Source organism: Wyeomyia smithii, chromosome 2 (genome assembly GCF_029784165.1).
Source record: "Wyeomyia smithii strain HCP4-BCI-WySm-NY-G18 chromosome 2, ASM2978416v1, whole genome shotgun sequence".
Classification (NCBI taxonomy): Eukaryota; Metazoa; Arthropoda; class Insecta; order Diptera; family Culicidae; genus Wyeomyia; species Wyeomyia smithii.
The window spans coordinates 123,349,882-123,371,954 of record NC_073695.1 but is presented as its reverse complement, the minus strand read 5'-3'; the positions used below and the strand labels follow the sequence as shown (position 1 = coordinate 123,371,954).

At 36.4% G+C, this 22,073-nt stretch overlaps 3 protein-coding genes across 5 annotated transcripts; 1 reads left to right on the top strand and 2 right to left on the bottom strand.

Moving 5' to 3' along the window:
- Nucleotides 1-258: 258 nt before the first annotated feature.
- LOC129725799 (uncharacterized) lies at nt 259-8,265 on the bottom strand. The gene is made up of 3 exons (XM_055682024.1): nt 7,760-8,265; nt 1,293-1,457; nt 259-1,231 (listed from the first exon to the last, which is right to left on the bottom strand). Exons 1-3 carry the CDS (start codon nt 7,833-7,835, stop codon nt 828-830), a joined length of 645 nt encoding a protein of 214 aa, XP_055537999.1. The 5' UTR covers nt 7,836-8,265; the 3' UTR covers nt 259-827.
- Nucleotides 8,266-15,575: 7,310 nt separating this feature from the next.
- On the bottom strand, nt 15,576-17,316 carry LOC129725797 (uncharacterized). Its single transcript, XM_055682022.1, has 2 exons — nt 17,090-17,316; nt 15,576-17,022 (listed from the first exon to the last, which is right to left on the bottom strand). The coding sequence occupies exons 1-2, from the start codon at nt 17,169-17,171 to the stop codon at nt 16,142-16,144; spliced, it is 963 nt and encodes a 320-aa protein (XP_055537997.1). The 5' UTR covers nt 17,172-17,316; the 3' UTR covers nt 15,576-16,141.
- Nucleotides 17,317-20,788: 3,472 nt separating this feature from the next.
- Nucleotides 20,789-22,020, top strand: LOC129725794 (solute carrier family 25 member 35-like). Of its 3 annotated transcripts, XM_055682018.1 has the most exons (4): nt 20,789-20,971; nt 21,032-21,124; nt 21,188-21,207; nt 21,270-22,020. In XM_055682018.1, exons 1-4 carry the CDS (start codon nt 20,900-20,902, stop codon nt 21,952-21,954), a joined length of 870 nt encoding a protein of 289 aa, XP_055537993.1. In that variant the 5' UTR covers nt 20,789-20,899; the 3' UTR covers nt 21,955-22,020. The 3 variants fall into 3 exon arrangements, with proteins under 3 accessions (XP_055537993.1, XP_055537992.1, XP_055537995.1); XM_055682017.1 differs by having other exon boundaries at nt 20,790-20,971; nt 21,032-21,207; XM_055682020.1 differs by having other exon boundaries at nt 20,823-20,981; nt 21,032-21,207.
- Nucleotides 22,021-22,073: the final 53 nt, after the last annotated feature.

Genomic DNA, 22,073 nt, shown 5'->3' with positions numbered 1-22,073 from the left:
ATGTTAAAGTCCGTTGACAACCAAATGGCCTGATTCTACTAAGATTCGAACCCACGACCACTCGCTTATCAAAGCGGACTCTGTAACCTTGCGGCTACGAAGCTCTCTTATCGATCTGATTAGTCAACGTTTATTTACTAGAAAAAATGACTGACACGCAAGCGGCCGGGTTATCTTACTTGTAAAAGTATTCTACTTCAACCTTGCGATCGTGCCTTTGCACACAACCCTCCTGTTTTTTTATTATATTTAAACTCTACTAACACTCTGGAATGGAAATGTAGTAAATAAGGTAAAAATATTGGATCGGATGTCCAAATCGAAAGCTTGAAAAATACAATGTGTTAATTTATTCACTAGATTTTTTAATTCTACATATTTCTCATTTATAAACTCATTACTAAAAGTATAAATTAGTTACTTTTGTATATATTTATATATAATCAAGTGATGTGTTATCTATACGACTATGCATTGGCTCCTGATTTACTAATCAGCTCATAAATAACGGCAAAGTAAATTATCGTTCATTATCGACTGAAGATAACTTTAAAACGTCTAGCAGCTATGTCTGGCATAAATAATCTAATGATAATATCCACTTCCGGCGATGAGCAGACATCGTGCAAATTATCGCAAACCGCCTAATCATTGTGCTGAACCAAACACACAATGTGATATATAAGGTTAATATCTCTCCTAATTAACCACAATGGTGAACATATAAAACGTCATCACGTTTATCAATGAGATTACTTAGTCATCACTATATAATATTTCGAACATAACACTCTTCTCCTAATTTGATCTCTGCAGATTGTTAATAACTACGTATTAGTTCTTTCACTACTGACAGTGACCTGGTTCTCGACGTCACCGTGGTTGTTCACAAGATGTTCTGTCGAATGAATACTTGTTTGATCATTGCCTCCTGTATCAATTGGTATGATGAAAATGCTACTGGAAGTCTTTTGAATGACGGACTCGTAACTGGGCGGTGCAAACAATCTATACGAAGGTGCCGGAGTTGGTGGTACTGCTGTTTCCACATCAGGTGGCTTAGCAGAGAAGCACTTGCTTGTATCCGCGCAGGCCATCACCACAAAAAAAGATATTAGTGCAATTAATGTGGCCCCATACCAGATGACAGTAATTACATCCATAGTCGGTGTTACAGCACTAGATTCCCGTAGGCTAGATTTGTGAGTTGTTTTCTCGTCGTGAATGCTTTCTGTGAACGTAGCGTCGAATAGAAACACAATTTATTTACATACTCACTGAATTCACTTTACCTGTTGCTACAAGATAATAAACAGTAGATGATTCCGGAACATCCAGCTTCGCAAAGGCGCTCGTAGCATTTGAACTTGTCCCCAATTTCTCATTGGATTCCTCCACAAAAATTATTTGGTACAATTGATTGTTCTGATTCGTTACCGAGCCATTTGTGTCAAAAACTGAAATCGAAATGGATAAAAAAAACTTCAGCCATAACTGCATAGAATCTACAAGAAATTAGCTTTGCTTTAAAATCGATAAGAAAATACTCTTCATTGATATTTTAGCAAGATAAGACCGTCTGTGTTGATAAGCCGGTAACTTTCGGCGTGATGATTAACTTCGATATGACAATCATAGCTGTTACGCCCACAAATCAGACACAGGTTAAATAACTTAGACGCAATTGGATTGATTTGCTTATCTGATTAAACAACATTAGGAGGTTATATTTATATACTCTCGTTTATAGTTTAAGTTTACAAATGTAACGTTCTGTTACAATCTATTACGTGCATATATTTTCATGTACGTAAAAACCAAAGGTTAATTGGTGAAAACTAACAGAACTATACATTTGCATTTACAACCTATTGTTATCTAAAATCGAATTTAGACCACATGAATCAACAAAATTTTGCGAATTTGCGTTCAAAAGCACTTCAGCACGACCAGTTTTTTCATCTTTTTTATCTTATATATAATCCCTTAACCAAACAACTAATCTATATGTGTACAATGAAACGTTTTCAATATATTTTGGTGATCTCCACAATCGTGGCAGCGTCATTCTTTTATTATGATATTATTTATGACAGGTATTATTCACATTTTATTTAGAATAACAAAGCTACTTCCATTTCACATTATGGCGTGACAATGAATGTGGAAGCTAGAATTTGGTTGCACAAACATTCATCTACCGACAACAAAAACTAGCTATTGATAATCAAGTTCGACAAACCAACCAACTCAGTTTGACAAATGTTTCTTTTAGGTTGTTGTCGGTCTCACGAATAGATCACAAAGGAACAGTAACAAAGATCCTACAGAAAATAAATGTAAGAATATCAATAAAGCGTGATTCGGTGTTCTTATAGAATTTTTTTAAACGACTGATATTGCATTTCTCAACGAAACAAGGCAATAATCCCCAAAATAATTTTACTTGAAGAGTAATCAATTTATTTTCCCGGCAACAGTTCAAATCAAATTAAAAAACAAATTCAAACGCTTTTGGTTTCTCCGTTGAGCACATTTTTATGTTTGAGAAATTTGGTATTATTATTTATTTATATTGATAAAACCTAATTAGATTCGATAATTTCAGTGCCAGTACAGCTATTGAAAACGACAAACAAATGTTTCGTTTCTCTTTCTCATTCTGTCGTCTACGAAGCTACTTCTTCTCTAACAGTTTCTCTCCATAGTCTGGTATAAGAAATAACGTAAATAACAAACAGAAATCTCAACTTCGTTTCCATTCCTAAGACGGTAAGGTACGCCGTAGTAGTGTGAAGAAAATTGCTCTTGTGGCTGAGCGCCCTTATATGTACTAGCTGTTGAAGAAAATGCTACAGAAATAACAACAGGATGAGAATCATCTTAAGTCATATGCGAATGGCAATCTGCCATGGCAAAAAATGAACAAAACTGTTGTTATCACTCTTGCGATACACCAATGGCGTTTCTTAGTACCTCAAAATCATTTCATTGTGAAGTAGTAGAAACTTTTCTGCCACTCGCCAAAACATTGCAGATAGAATTGAAACTCAATTTAATCACTTTAAAGCACTGCAAAAGGATATCATTTCTTCGCATCTATTGAAACTTGATTTGAATCTATTGCATGATCATGAATCACAATGAATACTTACCAAACAGTCCCAAGCCGTGGTGTGGCCTTTGCTGTACGTAAGAGTCGTCTCCATTCCACTCGGTCCATGGCTGCAGTTCGCCAGCTATGCAGTCTGCGTAGGGTCAGCAGGTTGTCTCCCACCTGATCGATCCACCTTGCCCGCTGTGCACCTCTCCGTCTCGCCCCTGACGGATTGGTTTCAAGAACCATCTTTACCGGGCTGTCGTCTGACATCCTTACAACATGCCCAGCCCACCGCAACCTGCCTATCTTAGCGGAGTGGACGATAGACGGTTCCCCAAGCAGTTCCTGCATTTCTTGGTTCATTCGCCTTCTCCACACTCGGTTTTTCATCTTCAGTCCACCGAAGATGGTACGTAACACCTTCCGCCCGAAGACCGCAAGGGCGCGTTGGTCCTCAACAAGCATAGTCCATGTCTCATGCCCGTAGAGGACTACCGGTCTGATCAGCGTCTTGTAGATGGTTAACTTGATGCGGCGACGAATTCTACTCGATCGGAGCGTCCTCCAGAGACCAAAGTATGCACGATTTCCTGCCAAAATGCGCTGTTGAATTTCTCTGCTGGTATCGTTGCGGGAGTTACCTGTGAGCCCAGATACACGAACTCGTCGACCACCACGATTTCATCACCACCAACTTGAACTCGAGGTGGGAGGTTAGCACTGTCTTCTCGTGAACCTTTTCCTTTCATGTACTTCGTCTTCGATGCATTGGTGACCAGTTTAATCCGTTTGGCTTCAGCCTTTAGTCCGTTGTACGTATCCACCATCTTCACAAATGTCCGAGCCACAATGTCGATATCGTCGACAAAACCAAACGGTTGAACCGACTTTTGGAATATCGTGCCACTCGTGTTAATCCCCGCTCTTCTAATGATACCTTCCAGGGCAATGTTAAACAGTAGGCACGAGAGACCATCACCTTGCCTTAGACCTCTTGGGGTTTCGAAGTGGCTCAAGACATACATCACTCGATCCATCGTCGCTTTGAAATCCGCAGTCGCGCATAATTTGCCATAGCTGGTCCCGATCGATTGTGTCGTACGCCGATTTAAAATCTATGAACAAATGATGTGTGGGCACGTTATATTCGCGGCATTTCTGCATAACCTGCCGATCCGCGAATATCTGATCTGTGGTGGCGCGGGCACCCATGAATCCCGCCTGGTAGTGTCCCACGAACTGCTTCGCAAAAGGTGATAGTCGACGGCAGAGTATTTGGGAGAGTACTTTGTAGGCGGCGTTCAGCAGAGTGATTGCTCGATAGTTTGCAGCACTCCAGCTTGTCGCCCTTTTTATAGATGGGGCACACAATACCCTCCATCCACTCCTCCGGCACTCGTTCTTCTTCCCAAACCTTGACAATGATCCAGTGCCCGGCTCTAGCCAGTGCTTCTCCGCCGTATTTCAATAGCTCGCTGGGAAGTTGGTTCACTCCAGAAGCTTTAATGTTATTCAGCCGGTCAATCTCCTCCTCCACCTCCAGGAGATCGGGGGCTGGAATCCTGATGTCTTCTGCTCGTGCACCAAGATCAGTTGCCATACCGTTCTCGCGCTTTACTGCATCGCCGTTTAGATGCTCGTCAGAAAAACTGTATAATACAGAATCTGTACCGAAAAAATGAAAAAAATCTGTTTCCAGAAAAATTCGTAACAACAACGTTGTTCGTTGCAACAACGGTCTAACGAGCTCGATTTGATGCATACAAATTACATGGATATGAAAGAAGCGTCCATTGACATATCTAAGGCTACTGAAACATATCCGAAGATGTTATTTTCCGTTTTTTGTTAGTTTTTCTTGGAACACGGTTTAATTTATTTTAATAGGGGAGGGGAGTTGCTGTGACGTGACGTACTTCTCCTGGGAGTGTCGTAAATGTGTGACGAAATGTGAAAAGGGGGGTGGGGAAGGGGGAGTAAAATTTAATCAATATTTGCGTGACGTACTGAAAGGACGTCGCCTAAGTCTATATAGGCAAACCAAGGAGAGCGTTTCAAAATCATTTACAGATATGTTTCTAAAACCTTTGAATCGTTTTCTTCCTTGTTGAACAACAACTTGACCAGATCGGTACAGCATAAAGCATTGCTGGTCCAAAAACATGTTTGTAGATCAAAAGTTTATTCTTAAAACAAAGTTCAGAATTCCTGTTAATGAGAAGGGTTAAACACCTCGTATTTTTGATGCACTTTACTTGCATTCTCTCAATGTGCTTTTTGAAAATAAGTTTTTTATCGTAAATACGTCTCAAATGTCTCCCAGACGGTCTCGAGGTACGACGCTGGCCTAACAAGCCAGTCGTCGTGAGTTCGAGTCTTGGCTCGGGAGAGACTGTTAGTGTCAGTAGAATCGTAGCGCTAGCCCCGCAATTGTCCTGTACACTGACCAGTTGGCTGCGAAGTCTGTGTATAAATAAACTGAAGGTCGAGTTCCGAATCCGAATGTATACCAAGGCTTTGCTTTGCTTTTAGGTCCCAAGTACTTAACCTTGTCAGACTAACTTAAAATAACTCCATTCATCTTGACAACGTGACTATTGTTTGGCTTGAGTAAAGAAGCCCTAGTCTTATGAGGAAAAATTATCAATTGAGTTTTAGAAGCATTGGGAGAGATTTTCCACTTTTGCAAGTAGGAAGACAGAATATCTAAACTTTTCTGCAATCGACAGCATATGACACGAAGACTTTTTCCTTTTACGGAAATGCTTGTGTCATCGCAGAACAATGACTTTGTGCATCCTGGAGGTAAATCAGGAAGATCTGAAGTAAATATGTTGTACAGAACTGGGCCCAATACTGAATCTTGAGGCACACGTGCTCTGACTGGAAATCAATCAGATTTTGAATTCTGGTAGGCAATCTGTAGAGCTCGATTAGTAAGATAATTTTTGAAAATGTTGGTTATAAAAATTGGAAAATTGAAAGTTGCCGTGTCGAGCGAGCAGGAAAAAATATCAAATTTTTCAGTTTTATGATTTTGAGGCGCTCTGATGTTTTACAATAGTGTGACACCGGCAAATTTGTTCAATTTATCATCATTTAGAATTGCCATTGGCCGATGACAGAATGATTCTAGTTCTCTTGTTATTTCTCCACACACACTGCAAGTAAACGACACATACTACAAGTAAACTAACGATCATACACACATGCAACCAGCACACTCCAATAGAGTAATCACGGCTTATCTGACCTAATACCTGTTCAACCTGCTGTTTGAGCTACGATTAAACTTGATCGGCGAATGAGTTTTCTGAATTTAACTTTTCTGATTTATAGACTATGTTAGTATTCATTAAGAATAACGTGCAATGTAAACCGGTGCAGTGAAAGTAGCGCGTACAAAATCATAAATTTGACACATTTGAAACTCCAACTATAACATCGCGTAGGTAACAAATCCAAAGCAAATTTCATAGTCATGCTAAGCACAATCATTATAGCACGCGATGTCGTTGCCTGCGGTTGTGTTTTAACTTGATGGAGTATTAGCATTTTTTATTTGTTGGCGCGAAAACTACATCCGAAGGATTTGAAAATGTAGATATAGGTATTAACCTAAATATAGTATGAAAATGTAGATATAGTAAATTTGTTGACAGAGCACCGAACTTGACAGTTAAAACCAAACAACGTAATTAAATGGTTTCTTAGTTACCAACGCTTAGTCGAAGGTTCAAATCTTGACAGAACCAGGTCATTTGCCCAGTAACTTAGGTGCCATCCACATACTACGTGGACAGCTTTGAGTCATTTAGAACTAATTTATTATATGAATCTTACTCCAAAAATGATTTTGAAGCTTCTATAAAAAAACAAACTTTAAAATCTCTGAATAAATCTTAGTGAATGAACCAATAATTACAAAATTCCCGACTCGAAATCAGCGATCTAAAGAACAATGTAAATCATACAAATCTTTCTATTTATATACCTATCTTAAAGAGAAAGCCTAATTCGGAACACATTTAAGACATTTAGCCTAATTTGAAAAAATGAGCAATGGATGTTGCCAGGTTTATGAGTAATCGACCAGCCATTCGTAAAATCATTGAAACGATGTACTCGCTTCGCAGTGAAAAACTAACCACTAAAACTGTTTCTGTATTGTTGTTTATTTCCTTATAGAAATTTCCTCAATTATTGTGAAGCAGGCTTCATAGAAATCAATTTAAAAAAACCAAAAATTATTTTGAGCTATTCCCAATTTTTTATTATATTGTTTATTATTCTAATGATAGATGTGTGCATCTGTCACCATCTAAATATTATATGGTTCAAAAATTTTAGAAATCATTAAGCAACTGAGAATACTGATATACCTACTAGCTTCCCAATCTTTCAATTTTTAGAATTTATATGAACAGTTGTCCACGGGGGGGGGGGGGGGGGTCAAAATCGTTTAAAATCTGTCCACGTGGTATGTGGATGGCCCCTAATCGAATTGAGCTGAAGTACGAGACCCGGTCGTGTATGTTTTCCCGGCTGATTTTCTTCACGAAATTGAACAGTTTATTATAAATTTGATAAAAAAGGAATATACCATTCTGCATAACAATTCAGAAGAATCTTTAGTTTGTTGCCACTCGTCGAACTTACCAGTCATAGTTATCAGCAATAACACTGCTATACGAAATACTCTATACATTCTAGTAAGATGATCACTGTTTTGCATCAGCAGACAAAATCAAACTATATTTTCCTACACTTCCGGAGTACAAAAATCACTTCAGGCGTAAGTAAAATATGCCACTCCTGAGATTTCATTGAATTCATCAACAAAACTGCTATCATCAGAATGAACACATATTTTCTCAACAATTTACGGACTAGACTCTCTCGACTTCTGACCGACGACGAACTGTTAAATTTTTTTGAAATTCACGGAGACATTCAGCAAACTTCTCAAACTACAATAATGCGCGAGGCACGATCGTTCGTTAGAACATTTCAAATGAGAAAGAACTTAGCAAAACCAGTACAACGCAGTTCAACTACAAAGGGAACGCGGTTATTAATATTTCATGACAAAAACACCTAAGCGCGACGAGTTGACATCGACTGTTTTGCGTATCTTGTCTCTGGCGATGCCGTCGATGCACTAGTTCTCTTTGCGCAATTAAAACTGAGTTGAAAAATAAGGAGGGGAGACAATAAGAATATGTATAGAAATAAACTTAACTGCTAATGCACGATTACTCAGCTTTGCTATTAAGTCATAGATGCATCCGGAGATAAACAGCAGAAGTGGTTTCACTTTTTTTAGAAATATTTAAAATAAATGTCAAGACGTGAATAGTTTGGGCAATAATAAGGCCTTTTCATATTTTATTAATAAAATTAACGTGTTGTTAATATTAGCGCTGGTCGCCAAATTCGCTAATTGGTCACGCTAACTTTTGATTTAGCGATTTCGATAAATTTTGAGCAAGCTAACGCAGTCGTTAACTTAGCCAAAAATGTCTCCCACAAACCCAAACCGCTTGATCACTGAGTATCTGAATGTCTATGCGTCGCACATATTTGTCAAAATTAACGTTAGAACCCTCTTCGTGTCGTCACTATTCACTTATTAGAACCTGCAGAGGTGAAGACTGCTATTTGAAATTACAAAATGTTACAGCTTTGTAACATGAATGCAACAAGTTATTTTTCTCTAAAATAAATACGCAATATTGAAATTGTTTGTAAAATATTGTATTGTATTCGAAAATTCATTATTGGTCTTCATATCTACCTAGTATACGAATACCCAGCCGTCAAAATACTTACCTCTATTGGTGAGTAAATGGAAGATACACAGTTTACAGCTGAGTATTTTTATAACAACAAATGTAACTTTCAACTTATAAACAAAGTAACGCAATGGAATACAAAATATAACTGTTACATATAAAATCCCTACTTCAATGTTACCAGTGTTGACCGTAAAGTCAATTTCCTTCTGGTCAATATTGATGTAACGAAGACCTAGTGAATAAATCATGCATTAAGTTGAAAACTGGAGTTTTCGACTAGCGACATTCGATTTTTCTCTCATACCGTACATTATATCTAACGTCGGAAGTAATGCGCTGTATAGCAAATCAGATGCGCTATACAGCGCACTACTTCCGACGTTAAGTATAATGTACGATATGAGAGTAAAATCGAATGTCGCTAGTCGACAACTCCAATAATAGTTTCACCCTAAAAGTAAACGGTATGTTTAAGCATACCTCGTATAGATTTTGAAGTATTGATTAGGGTGAAATTGTGTTGAAACCACAAATGGTCGACTTCGAGCCACCACGTGGTCAACTTCAAATTTTCAACAGCACAAAACTCGGAAATAGTAAACACGCCACCTGTAAAAACGCTATTTTATACTTGCAGTGATTTTTGAAGTGCAATATTCTCCAAAAAATCCAAGTTTCATAAAAACTTTTTTGACAGCTCGGAGAATTGATCAACTTGTGGGCGTCGCTGGATTTGAAAACTAGCTTTTTTCGGATCCCGGAATTATAGCGGAATAATAGCTAATTCTAGTAAGTTTTCCGGACAGCATTTTGAGTTAAAGCATTAAAAAATAATATTTCCTATTCTCTATTTTTGAAGTTGACCAAAAAATATAACATTATTGAATATTTTTTGTGATATTCTAGCATTTCAGTCAAAAACAATGTTGACGCTTATGGCATTATTATGATTACAAAAATATTTCTTATGCAAATAATAACTCTGATGGTCTCATCCGGCAGCATTCTCGGAGGTGGTTCTCTAGTAATCGGTCCTTTTTTTTCCCTGTGTGGTCTCATCACTGCGACCAGAGACATTTTTGTAGATTGTGATATTGCTCGGGTGTTTTCTGTACTCTGCACTTCATATTATTGGCAGTATCACTTTTTAAGTAATTGATACGCTTTTTCATTTATATCCGTGCTTGTGAGAGAGTTTTACCGTTTACCGTCAAGTTTACTGCGCTCTACTAATTACAATTCCCTGCAGTGAAACTACACCTAGCGCTCCTCTCTGGCCAGGTCAATTCTAAGAGGGACTTATTATGTCAAGAGAAAAACGCGAAATTTTCAAACCCGAATCCGAAAATTTTTTTTTCCACCAAACCCGAGACCCCGCACCTGGCAATTTCAAAAATTTTGAAACCCGAACCCGACACTTGAAAACCCGAAACCCGACCATCTCCAATAAACCCATATTAAAGTCCTTTGACAATCAAATGGACTCTGTAACCTTGCGGCTACGAAGCAAGTCCTTTCGAAGGTTGCATTTTTGCTAATTTGCAAGTTCTGACTTTCTGAGGTATAACATTATGGGGAATCATTCTTCTTGAAGAATGTTCGCCTTTCTCCTAGAAAGGTATAGCAATCACTGAAAAAACTAGAGCTATGAAAGTGCTTCAAACAGGGTGGCCACTCAATCGGGAAAACGGAAATGCGGGAAAAAGTCGGGAATTGAATTACATCGGGAAAAATGCGGGAAAAAGTCGGGAATTTTTATATTTAATCGGAATTTTGTTACCAAGATTTTTTCAAAGTATTGTGTGTGATGCAATTACAAATGATGGAGAAGTTGGAAGTGCAGGGCTGCAAGTTGGTCCCTAAAAAGTCACATTTTTCTTCAGCAGTCAATTTTTTAACCAAAAGTCACTAAACTTACTTTTTTTTACCTGCTGACCAGCTGACTACTTTTATCAGTCTTGCTTTTCAAATGAAATGAATGTTGACACCAAATGTCTCAGAATAGCATATAACGTCTAAATCTAGTGTTATCTATTAAAATTGAATGGACTCTGTGGGATTTCTCAAGATGGTAAAGCGAATTGAAACCGGGGTCGAAAACTGGTCAGGAATTGGGGATATGAAGTTGCCAGTTTATGGAGAAATGCTGGTGAAATTTTGGGTTTGGGACAAACTTGCTATGCGGAGCAGTTAATTGAAAAAACATTACTAACTTGCCACAAAATAGAGCAAACATTGTTTTGAATTTTTTTGAAAACTAATTTTTGTACATATTTCAAATTTGTATTTTTTTCTGTAGATTACACAATTTGACTGTAAAAAAAAACCAATTTTGATGTAAATACAATCAGAAATGTTCTTAGAAAACCGCATAATCGTTTGCGAGATTTTTCAAGAAAACATTTTATTTATTTTACTTGTTGCTGCATACGACTTTTTACATGCTTTTTATTCTGCAACTGGCCTTAGTACGATGCTGGCCTAACTAGTCAGTCGTCGTAGTTTCGTGTCTCGGCTCGAGAGAGACTGTTAGTGTCTGCAGGATCGTAGCGCTAGCCCTGCAATCGCCCCGTCCACTAAACAGTTGGCTGCTAAATCTGTGGCCAATAAACAAAAATACTTCAAATATTCTAAAAGCCAAAATTATTAGCTTGATTGGTGTGATGTTTCCGGCAAAGCGGTAGATGGTATAGTTCTATTTAAAAAAATGATTGAATATCTCAAAAAGCTTATTTTTTGAATTCTTAGTTGCCAAATGTTACAACGTTGATTTTTGGAACACGGAAGAAGTTAAAATTTCTGAAGATTTTTTTTTCGAAACCAGAACGATTTTTTTTTCTTCTTCTTCTTAAGGGAAAAGCCTGTTGAAGTGTAACTCCTTTCGAGTAACTTCTTCAATAGGCATAAAAACCCGTTATTTTATTCATATAATAATTACAATTACAGTAGCATCTCCCAGTGAGCAAGTAATGCTCTTTTAAGGAAGTATGCTTAGAACGTATCGTTTTATAAAATAATTTTCACTGGATTTTCGAACACATATTAGTGATGATGATGGTTGTGATTATCGATGAATTAAGGTGGTTGAGGTGCGATGGGCGGCGGGCACCGGGCGGCGGGCGGAGTGTGGTGGCGGACCTGGGCGCTGTTTGATTGGTGCGATGTTTTCGACAAAGTTGTTGGCAGTAGTTGAGGATCAAAAATATTTTAAATTAAACATTTCAAAGAGCTGATTTTTCAAAAATATTATTATATTTTTTAAAAACTGCATAACTTAAACGGAACATTGATGATCATGGAGAAATAAAAACTTAAAATTCTTTAAAAAAAAGTCGTTATTAATTCAGGAAACATTTTTTCTCTTGAAAAGTTTAAAAGAAATTAAAAATAAATTTGTTTCCTTTTCAACGGTTTCTGCAAGACATATTCGTTCAGTAAAAGACTTTTAATTTGATAAATAATAATTCAAGATCTTTTTTCTGATTTCCAGGTTATTTTTTTAGGTTTCAAAATCACTTATTTTGAAATGTAAGTCCCCAATGTCCTTTTTTTATTAGCTTGACCATTTTGAGCGCTGGATGCAAACAAGTTAAGGATATTGGCAGATGACCAGAGAGATGCAACTTTGATGGATTAGCAAATCAAAATGCTGAAAAAGTTGTGAATTCACTTCTAAAAAGTTTTGAATCTATGTAAAGCGTTATAAACGAAATACAGTTAAATCGTAGTATTTTTCCTGAACGTAAAATAACATTATCTTTAATTTGAGAAAAAATAACGCAAAGCCATGTCACAAGTTTTGTTCCCTGCATAATCAATTCAATCAAAATATTTTTTACTCTTAGGTTAAGTAGTTTTATGTTCACCCTCAACTTCCCATGACTTTTGCTGATGATTTGAACAACGGAAGTGCTGTTTTGTTTGTTGTTATTCCCCTAATAGGTTGTTATGCGTTGAATAAAAACGATGCTTATATCATATTTTGAGAAGACAGATAGACACACATAATGAATGCACAAAAGAGCTAATACGATTATTGACTGCTGAATGGAAGATTTGCAAATTTGAGAAAATCGCAAAAAATATATTTAACCTGTCTACCATGGAAAGGCAAAAGTTGCATTTTATGTAACCAATCAACTTTTTGTGTAGAATGTCCCGAGCAAATTCGGTAGAAGTGATATGCGCTGTTACTTCCAATTTAAGGTTCAAAAATTGACGTTCAACCGTCGATAGAACATAACCTAGGTACCGTTTTTGACAATCGGGAATTTCTTGCAATCATGCGGGAAAAAGTCGGGAAAAATGCGGGAACTCGAAAATGTAAAATGAGTGGCCACCCTGTTCAAAGAGCCGAATGTCGCATATCACTCGACTCAGTTCGACGAGCTGAGCATTTTCTGTACATGTGTGTGTATGTGTGTGTAACGCTCTCACAATCTCACTCGATTTTTTCAGAGATGGATGGACTGAAATTTATTGCAAATGAAAGGTTTAGTTGCCCCATAAGACCCCATTGAATTTTATTCTAATCAGATTTTTAATTTAGAGGTTAGGTATCAACATGTAAAAATCACGAAATATCATTATCTCAGAAACTATACAATCGGTTTGAACAAAATTTAAATGAGCGGGCTACCAAAAAAACCCTTGACTTTATAATTTTATAAAGATTGAACTTTTGGTTCAAAAGTTATTTAAGGAAACGTGTCCTGGAGACTGTTTATTCTCACTCACAGAGATGGCTGGACCGATTTCCACAAAATCAGTGTCATAAGGAAGGTATAGTTGCCCCATAACATTTTGTGGTCCCCGTGGTTATGTTTAGCGATGTCGGTCGGCTAGCTCTCCCACACGGTTGTGATATCGGGTTCGATTCCCGATCGAGTCGAGGTTCTTTTCGAGCTGGAAATTTTCTTGACTCAGCACTGGGGCACGGTGTATCGTTGTACTTATCCTACACATGCAAAATGTGCCAAAAACAATATCGATAACGAATTCTCTCAACTAATCTAGTTGATCGAGACCACTATTAGCCCCAAGGCTAAGCGTGCGATATTGTTTTAGTTGCCCCATAAGACCCTATTGATTTTTTTTGCAATCGGACTATTACTTTGCCTGAAAAATGTGAAATCCAGCTATGAAAACAAACATATTCCGACGACTGAGGTTAATTGATGAATTTTATAATGATTAGACACGTGGTTCAAAACTTGTGAAAAGAAACTAGATCCGATGACTTTTCAAATTCACACGTTTTCTCAAAGATGGCTGAGCTAAATTCAACAATCTTAGTGTCAAATTAAAAGTTTGGCTTCCCTATAGGTTCCCATTTCATTTGATTATAATTGGTGTTTTATTCCAACCGTTCTGTATTAAATTATAAAAACAACCCAAATCTATTATCTCAAAGATAACACGACTTATTTGAACATAACTAGTGTCATACGAACGGGTTGTCTCTCAAACTTACAAGTAATAAATGTTATAGTCATTTTATATGTGTTTCAAAAGTTATGAAAAGAAACGAAATTCAAAGACCATTTGAAACTGTAGCTGCTTCGATCAAAATATGTGTCCTCAACAATATTTAAATTTGGTATTGTGCTAATTGTACGTTCCCGGTAATGTCTTTTATTTCGCTATTTCTTTAGCACAAATATTTTACTTTTAATTATTTTTTTAAACTTTTTCATTTTCATTTATTTTTAATTTTTGTTTGACATTTTTCATTCTTTACATCTCTTTCTATTTTTTTTCTATTTTTAGTTCTCTTATATCTTTTTGTTTTTCTCCTAGAAAGGTATAACAATCACTGGCAAAACTGAAGGTATGAAAGTGGTCCAGAGAGTTCAGCATTTTCTGTATGTGTGTGTGCAACTTTTCAACCTCCCCCGATTTTCTCAGAGATGGCTGGATCGATTTTTAGAACATTAATCTCAAATCAAAGGTCTAGTTGCCTCATAAAATCCTCTTGAATTTTATTGTAATCGGATTTTTAGTTTTCATGTTATTAATCAAAATGTGACAGTCACGAAACTTTATTATCTTAAAAAATACACAACCGATTTGAACAATATTGATTTCAGATGAACGGACTAGTTAAGGGTTACCTTATGAATTATAATAATCGAACAAGTGGTTTACAAGTTGTGAAAAGAATGTCATATTTGAAATAGAAGTAAAATACTACTATAAATAATCGAATTTGAAATGATATTTAATAGAATGATATATAATCGAGCACAACCTAAATATGACTAACAGTGACGTTTCGATTATACCACGATCAAAAAAAATCACGTCATATATTTGAAACATGTTTACTTCATGTTATTTGCATGTGTAAATGTATGTTCATATGTGTTTGAATGTTATGTTTAAAATATTCGGTATAGTTTCACTGTTGGCTACCAAAAATTTGTTATTTAGAGTGAGAAATAAATCCAGTAAATATTTTCAAGGTGTATTTTTTCTGGAAATTGAATTCGTGTAAATCTATTTTAACAAACAATAAGTTCGAATGAAAAAAGCTGGGTGTCACTCCTAGGTGAATTAATTTGGATTTTTAATGCTTAATTTTCTAAAAAAAGTTTTCTTGGGAAACTCGGAAAATTTATCTCTATACAACTTCTTACATGGTTTTGTTGAGTCAATGAAAAAGATGCACAGACACGTTAATTACACAAATGCATTTATTCAAAATGTTTACTGTCGCATTATATACACAGGCTATCGTTGTCCCTATTTACAACTAGGTTACTTCTTTCATTTTGGCTGTTTTTCAAATAAAATAAAGGCTTTCGTAGACTATTGCATTTAGTACAAAAGTCTAAAAAATAATACATTCTTCCATTATAAAACGATCAGAATAATAAATATATAGATATTCACTTCTAAATAACCTAAATAGTTTCTTTACTAATGCTCTAAGTTTGTGCAGATCTTATTACGCGGTACCTCCATAGATCTTAAATTAAGACAATGACGGCCAAATATCCTAAACATTTGCAAAACAAAATACTTCAAACTCACGAAGTAATGTTTTCTAGAAAACAATGATATAACAATCAGTTCAACTCTTCCGAGTTATTAGCAGGCTGAAGAAACAGTGATTCTGTACAAAAGCGTTCTATTTTCTTAAATTCTGTGACTGTATTTTTTTTTTTTTTTAAGAAAACATTTAGTTAAGCATTGGAAAGTTCGCATCAGTTTGTTAATCTGGCATCTTTGAATTTAGACCTCATCGTGCTGTAGAAGGTACTGGAAACAGCGAATCGTAGCTTGGCGGAAGATCTTTGTCTTCTTCGGGTGGGGCCGTTGGTTGTGAAGTAGCATGTAACTCTACCTGAATTTGGTCAACTGTGGCACTGTCCAAAGAATTTCTATTGATATGGCTGCTTCGTACAGCTTCCGCGCTATTATTACTATTGCAGGTGGCAATGCAATGACGATGTCTGTATACGCACCACAGACATCCTCCGAATACTATCATTGTACCCAGCAGAGAAATTATAGCACTAAAAAATACATTTGATGGATTGAAAATTTGGACTTGCTCATTATCCTTAACGCAACCCTTTTCGTCCAGACAGTTTGGGCAGTTGACAAAGCCATCGCCGAAGAAATATTTGCTAATACACGAATCGTTTTCGTCCTCTTCACATGGCAAATATCCATCGACATCGCACTTTCGTTTTACCGTCACTATAACTTGTACCTCAAGAGTATCTTCTAACAATGGAAGAGCTAAATTGGCATCTAAGTTAACTGTTATTCGCATCCGACCGCGATTATCATAAAGCACTTTTGGTTCATCATCTGGTGTTTCGCAAAATTGATGCTTTTTATCATTGCTTTTCTTTACTACGAGAGTATCAATGCAATTATCATTACGATTTTTACGCAATTGCACCTTGCTAACAGTTAGATAAAGGCCCATATGAGGAGGTGCTTGCACATAGAATTTGCAATCAGAATATTTCTTGAATGATGATGAATTCCAGGTTTGTTGAAAAATAGCTCCTTGCTCGGCATTAAGCAAAATTGGATCAATTTGAGTGAGAAAATTATCCAAAAGTGGTATCCGACGCATCTTGCAAATCCCTTGGGGAATCATATCATCTGTAAACAATTTTCATGGTTAATGCGTCAAAAACAAATGATTCATGCGAACCAATTCAAAACTTACAAACACGGTAAGGAGTGTTAAACGCGTATATCTCAAGAAATGATTGCACCAAAAACAACGTCCTAATATACCACAATATCATTTTAAATGAAAACTCCAAAAAAAGTTTTTTGCACCTAGTCAATAATATAGGTATATCTTATATCCTAACTTTCATAACGAATGAAAATATGTGAAATTCAAGCAAAAATAAAGCAATAATACAGAATTTCATACTCATTTATCGAGTGACGTTTTGCAGGGTTGTGTTTGCTGCGAAGTCTTCAAACGAAGTTATTTTAACTCTAAATTGCACGGAAAACGAAAAGTACCCATTTGCATGCCGATTTCATTCAACGGTGTGGTCCCGTGCAGGAAGCCAATTTTGAGTAGTTGTAAATTAATTCAATAGAAGGTATATAGCACTAAGAGTAGTAATACGTTCAAAATACCCAACATGTAGTTCAATCTTTTAAACTATGCCTTGGGTAGATTTCAGTTAATTTCATTCGATTGAATCAATATTAGTTGAAAAAAGCGGATCATTGAAAAAAATCTATAATATCTATCTCAAAACCTACTCACGTACCTTATAATTTGGTGTAACTGGCTTTATTAATTTCCCCTTTAAAGGCCTCCGTTCCTAGCTCCATTTTCACAATGCAATTTTAATCTTCTTCCTAATTGGCGACTATTATTTAAAAACAGAAGCATAGAAGCAAGTTCATCACTTAACCCATTATGGGCCGGACCTAGATTCTGATTTTTCTCCAACGCGATTTTCACAACACAGGCTTGTATTGTTCTCATCAAGAAAAAAATGGTGAAGAAAAAATTTTCCGACTTTCCACAACCTAGTATTTCACTGTTCGTGGGCCAATGTGTGATAACAAATCAATGAATCCTGAATCATTTGATTTCATTGAAATTTATTATTTATGTGGTTCAAGAGCTTCAAAACATTTGAGATTTACATGAACATTACATTTTTTACAGATGATTATTGTGGGTTTGTGACAATGCCTGCATCTTCTTGACTTTTCATCCTGAGCTCTAGCTGGAAAGTGTTTTCTAATACTTAAAATCAACGGGAGGGAGAATATATACACTGTTCGTTCGCTAACTGGGCTGAGGGCCTAGCCCAGATAACGAATGTCGCCCGCTAACTGGGCTGACATTTCAAATATCGTGAAATATCGAGGGGGACTCGGATGTAATGGCTAGGCAAAACTCTCTCAGCGGAAATTGGAAATGTTTTAAACAAATATACTAAAAATCCTGATTGATGAACAGAAAATGAGAAAAAATAAATTGCTGGCCTTGCTTGTGCTTTATTCGCACTAACCGTTGCCTGGAAACATGTTCTTTTCATTAAATATTTATTCAACCTGGAAATCAGTAGATGGATATCTAGTGGATCGCATATATGATAACAACCAAAATCTATTGAACTGAAAAAATCAATCTCAATTTACTATTCATGTGACTCTATCTCATTTTGACAGCAATATGACAAACACTGATTTTTGACGTTCATTTGCTTTTCAACTGGGCTATAGCTCAGTTAGCGAACGCTCAGTTAAAAAGCAGCCCAGTTAAACAGCACCCAGTTAGCGAACAATTACTGTACCACATTTACTTTAGATGCCTGTTGAATAACTAAAGCGCAGACTAAAGTTTCTTCACCATCACTCTCTTCCTCCAGTATAGCAAAAACTTCATGCATCGTCAATGCGCGGCGACGATTCATCTTGTTTTCTAAACATGAAGATCGAATTCACTATAGATATACTTCGAGCAAAGTAATCAAAAGACATGAAACTGATACTTACGATAGCTTTAATACAGATTCAGTCCACATGAAACAATAATAATTGACACACTATAAAATAAACATTCGAAACCATTCAACTAACTGCGTTTGACAGTACGTGAACAAAGTGAACACCTATAGGACCAATGTTCGGAAAAATGAACAGTCATTTTCGATCAAGGGGCACGGGCGTAGTAATGCTCGTAGAGTATTGATAAATGATACAAAATAAAAGTCATCCATTAGTAACTAGAATATATCAATATCAATAGCTTCCAATTATTTTTTTCAGTTTTAAAAATTATAATGAAAAAATGTCCCTACGGGATGGTTGGGGAGGGGTATCCAGTACATTTTTTTGTAGCCAACATTCCCAACTATCATATACAGAAGACGTAATGTTTTTATCTTATCTCAGTTATTCGTGAAAAATTTCTAAAGTACTGTTCGGAAAACCGAACTCCCGGTCCATAATGGGTTAAAGTCACCAATTTAAAACTAAAACTACCAATATCAAAGAAATTTCTGCCACTTTCGCGAAATCAATTTCATCACGCGGATTATGAATTTTCCACCAGTTTGATTTTTCATCCAATATTGGGTTCAAACTACCCAATGTTGACTTTTTGTCAAAACGCCACCATATTTGAAATAAATGAAGTTGAAATTACTCAGCGATAGCATTGCAAAACTACCCAACACGTAAGTTGTATAAGGTTTACATCATTTCAGGTAGTTTGTACCCTCCGGTTGGGTAGATTTTGTTTTCCGTGTGCGGAGAGTCCACCGCACGGTAAGAGTCGAAAACCCATAGATCAATGCACGATGACGTCACAAAACAAGAAGAAGAAAGAGATTTGACAGTTAACGCGGGTTTGTTTACATAGAAAAATTTTCGGCTCGAATAAAAAAGTGGAAGTTTCATGTTGAAAATTGCGTTTCCAAGAATAAACCAAAAGATCACAGTAACGAATTCGCATAGGTGGAGAGTTTTCCTATCTTTTTCGTACTCGTATCATTCATTTTCACTCCGATGACATAAAAAGTGAATAGAACACCTTGTATACAAACCCGTGGGAAGTGTCAGAAAAGTGAGGTTATTTTTCGTGTGCAATGATCTATTAATGGGTACTTTTTCGACCATTTCGCCAAAAAGTGAGCCAACCCATTTAGTGGGTAAACTCGATTTACCCATTAACGGGTATACCGATTAAACGTCAAAAACTGGGTACAATTTCACTAATTTTGAGAAATGAATTTTCTCAAGGAAATGGGTGAAATTTTACCCATTATTAAACGGAAATTTTGTGATTATCACTCAAAAAAATGAAAAGAAGTGAAAGTGGAATCAATTATTTTTAATTATTTGCAAAAATGGATCTTATTTACGAATACAGGAGTATTTCATCTGCTATCATCAAGTGTCAGAATCGCTATTCTCTGCAACAAAGCTAATACCAAACGGATAGTGAACATTCTAGACCTAATATAAAAAAAAATTCACATTGTAAAATTCAATACTTGATATAACATACTGTTTACCTTGCAACTCCTTAAACGACGCAGTATCGAATCTCTTTTAAAGTACTTCCATGGCAATTGTTGACAAATAATAATCGTAGCAGTAACGCTTGCGAACAAATCGAAAGAGCTAAAACGACGCTTGAAGTATTTTTTCACTTATTAATGGGTAAACAAATGACCCATTTTTTTCTAAGAACATTTCTTTCTAATGCGTACAAATTTACCCATTTCACATTTTTAAATTTACCCATTTTTTTCACAGCCGCATATGACAGAAAAAATGGGTACAACAATACCCATTAATGGGTTTTCGACTCTTACCGTGTAGTGTACATCGTTTGAGTAAAACCGAACTCAACATATATGTTACTTTGTACAAGCGTGCTTACCAGGTGTTATGTCATTATGTTTACACAGTTTTCTTACTTCTATTTTATTAATTATTTTGTTACAATAGTATGACTCATTAATTATAAACAATTGTTAAACAGCTCATGGATGGTACAGATTTTCTTTTGGGAGGAATAGCCTCAATGGGAGCTACTCTTGTAACTAATCCACTAGAAGTGCGGAAGGGTATTAAAAATGTTTACTTTTGATTTAAATCCTTGAATCATTATTTACAGGTAGTTAAAACGCGTATGCAATTGCAGGGTGAGTTAGCAGTCAAAGGGAGTTATGCTAAACCGTACAAAAGTGTAGTTGATGCGTTTATAACGGTAGCAAAAAATGACGGTTATTTGGCATTGCAAAAGGGATTAGTACCTTCGTTGTATTTTCAGTTCGGAATCAATTCTGTTCGGTATGTTTGTGTATGGGCATAGATTTAGAGGTAAAACTAGTTTCGAATTCATCATTGCATAGGTTGGGAGTTTATAACACCGCTTATGAAAACGGTCTGACTAAGGCTAAGAATGGCAACCAATCTCTATGGAAATGCGCGTTTTGGGGAGGATTAGGTGGTTTTATTGGATCAGCAATATCCAGCCCATTTTTTATGCTTCGTACACATTTACAATCACAGGCAGCTGCCCAAATCGCCGTTGGCTATCAGCACAAGCATACTAGTATGTTTGGCGCGTTGAGAGAGATCTTTGGAGCACATGGCTTGAAAGGTTTATACCGGGGAGTTTCTGTGACATTACCACGAGCTATGCTGGGTAGTGGAGGCCAATTGGCTGGCTTTGGATATACCCGAGATTTACTCACTGGACATAGACGCTATTCCCTCAAGTCCGAACGATTGGTATCGTTTATTTCTGGAATCGTCGCAGGTACAGTCATGGCTATAACGATGACACCTCCGGATGTAGTAGCCACGCGCCTTTATAATCAGGGAGTGGATGTTAACGGGAAAGGTATATATTATACCGGTGTATTCGACTGTTGTGTTAAAATAATTAAAACTGAAGGAATCGCAGGACTATATAAAGGCTTCTGGCCGCATTACATGCGCATAGGGCCTCACTCTATGCTGGTACTATTTTTTTTCGATGAATTGAAAAAGATTAGAAAATCATACTATCAAAAAAAGCAAACAAAACTGTGATAATGCTTTCTTATGTATAATAGGTCGTCACTTATAGTTGAATTAAATTGTCTATTGACAAAATAATACTGTTTGTTTTATTGACGGCTAAACGGAACATAACACATATTGTTATTTTT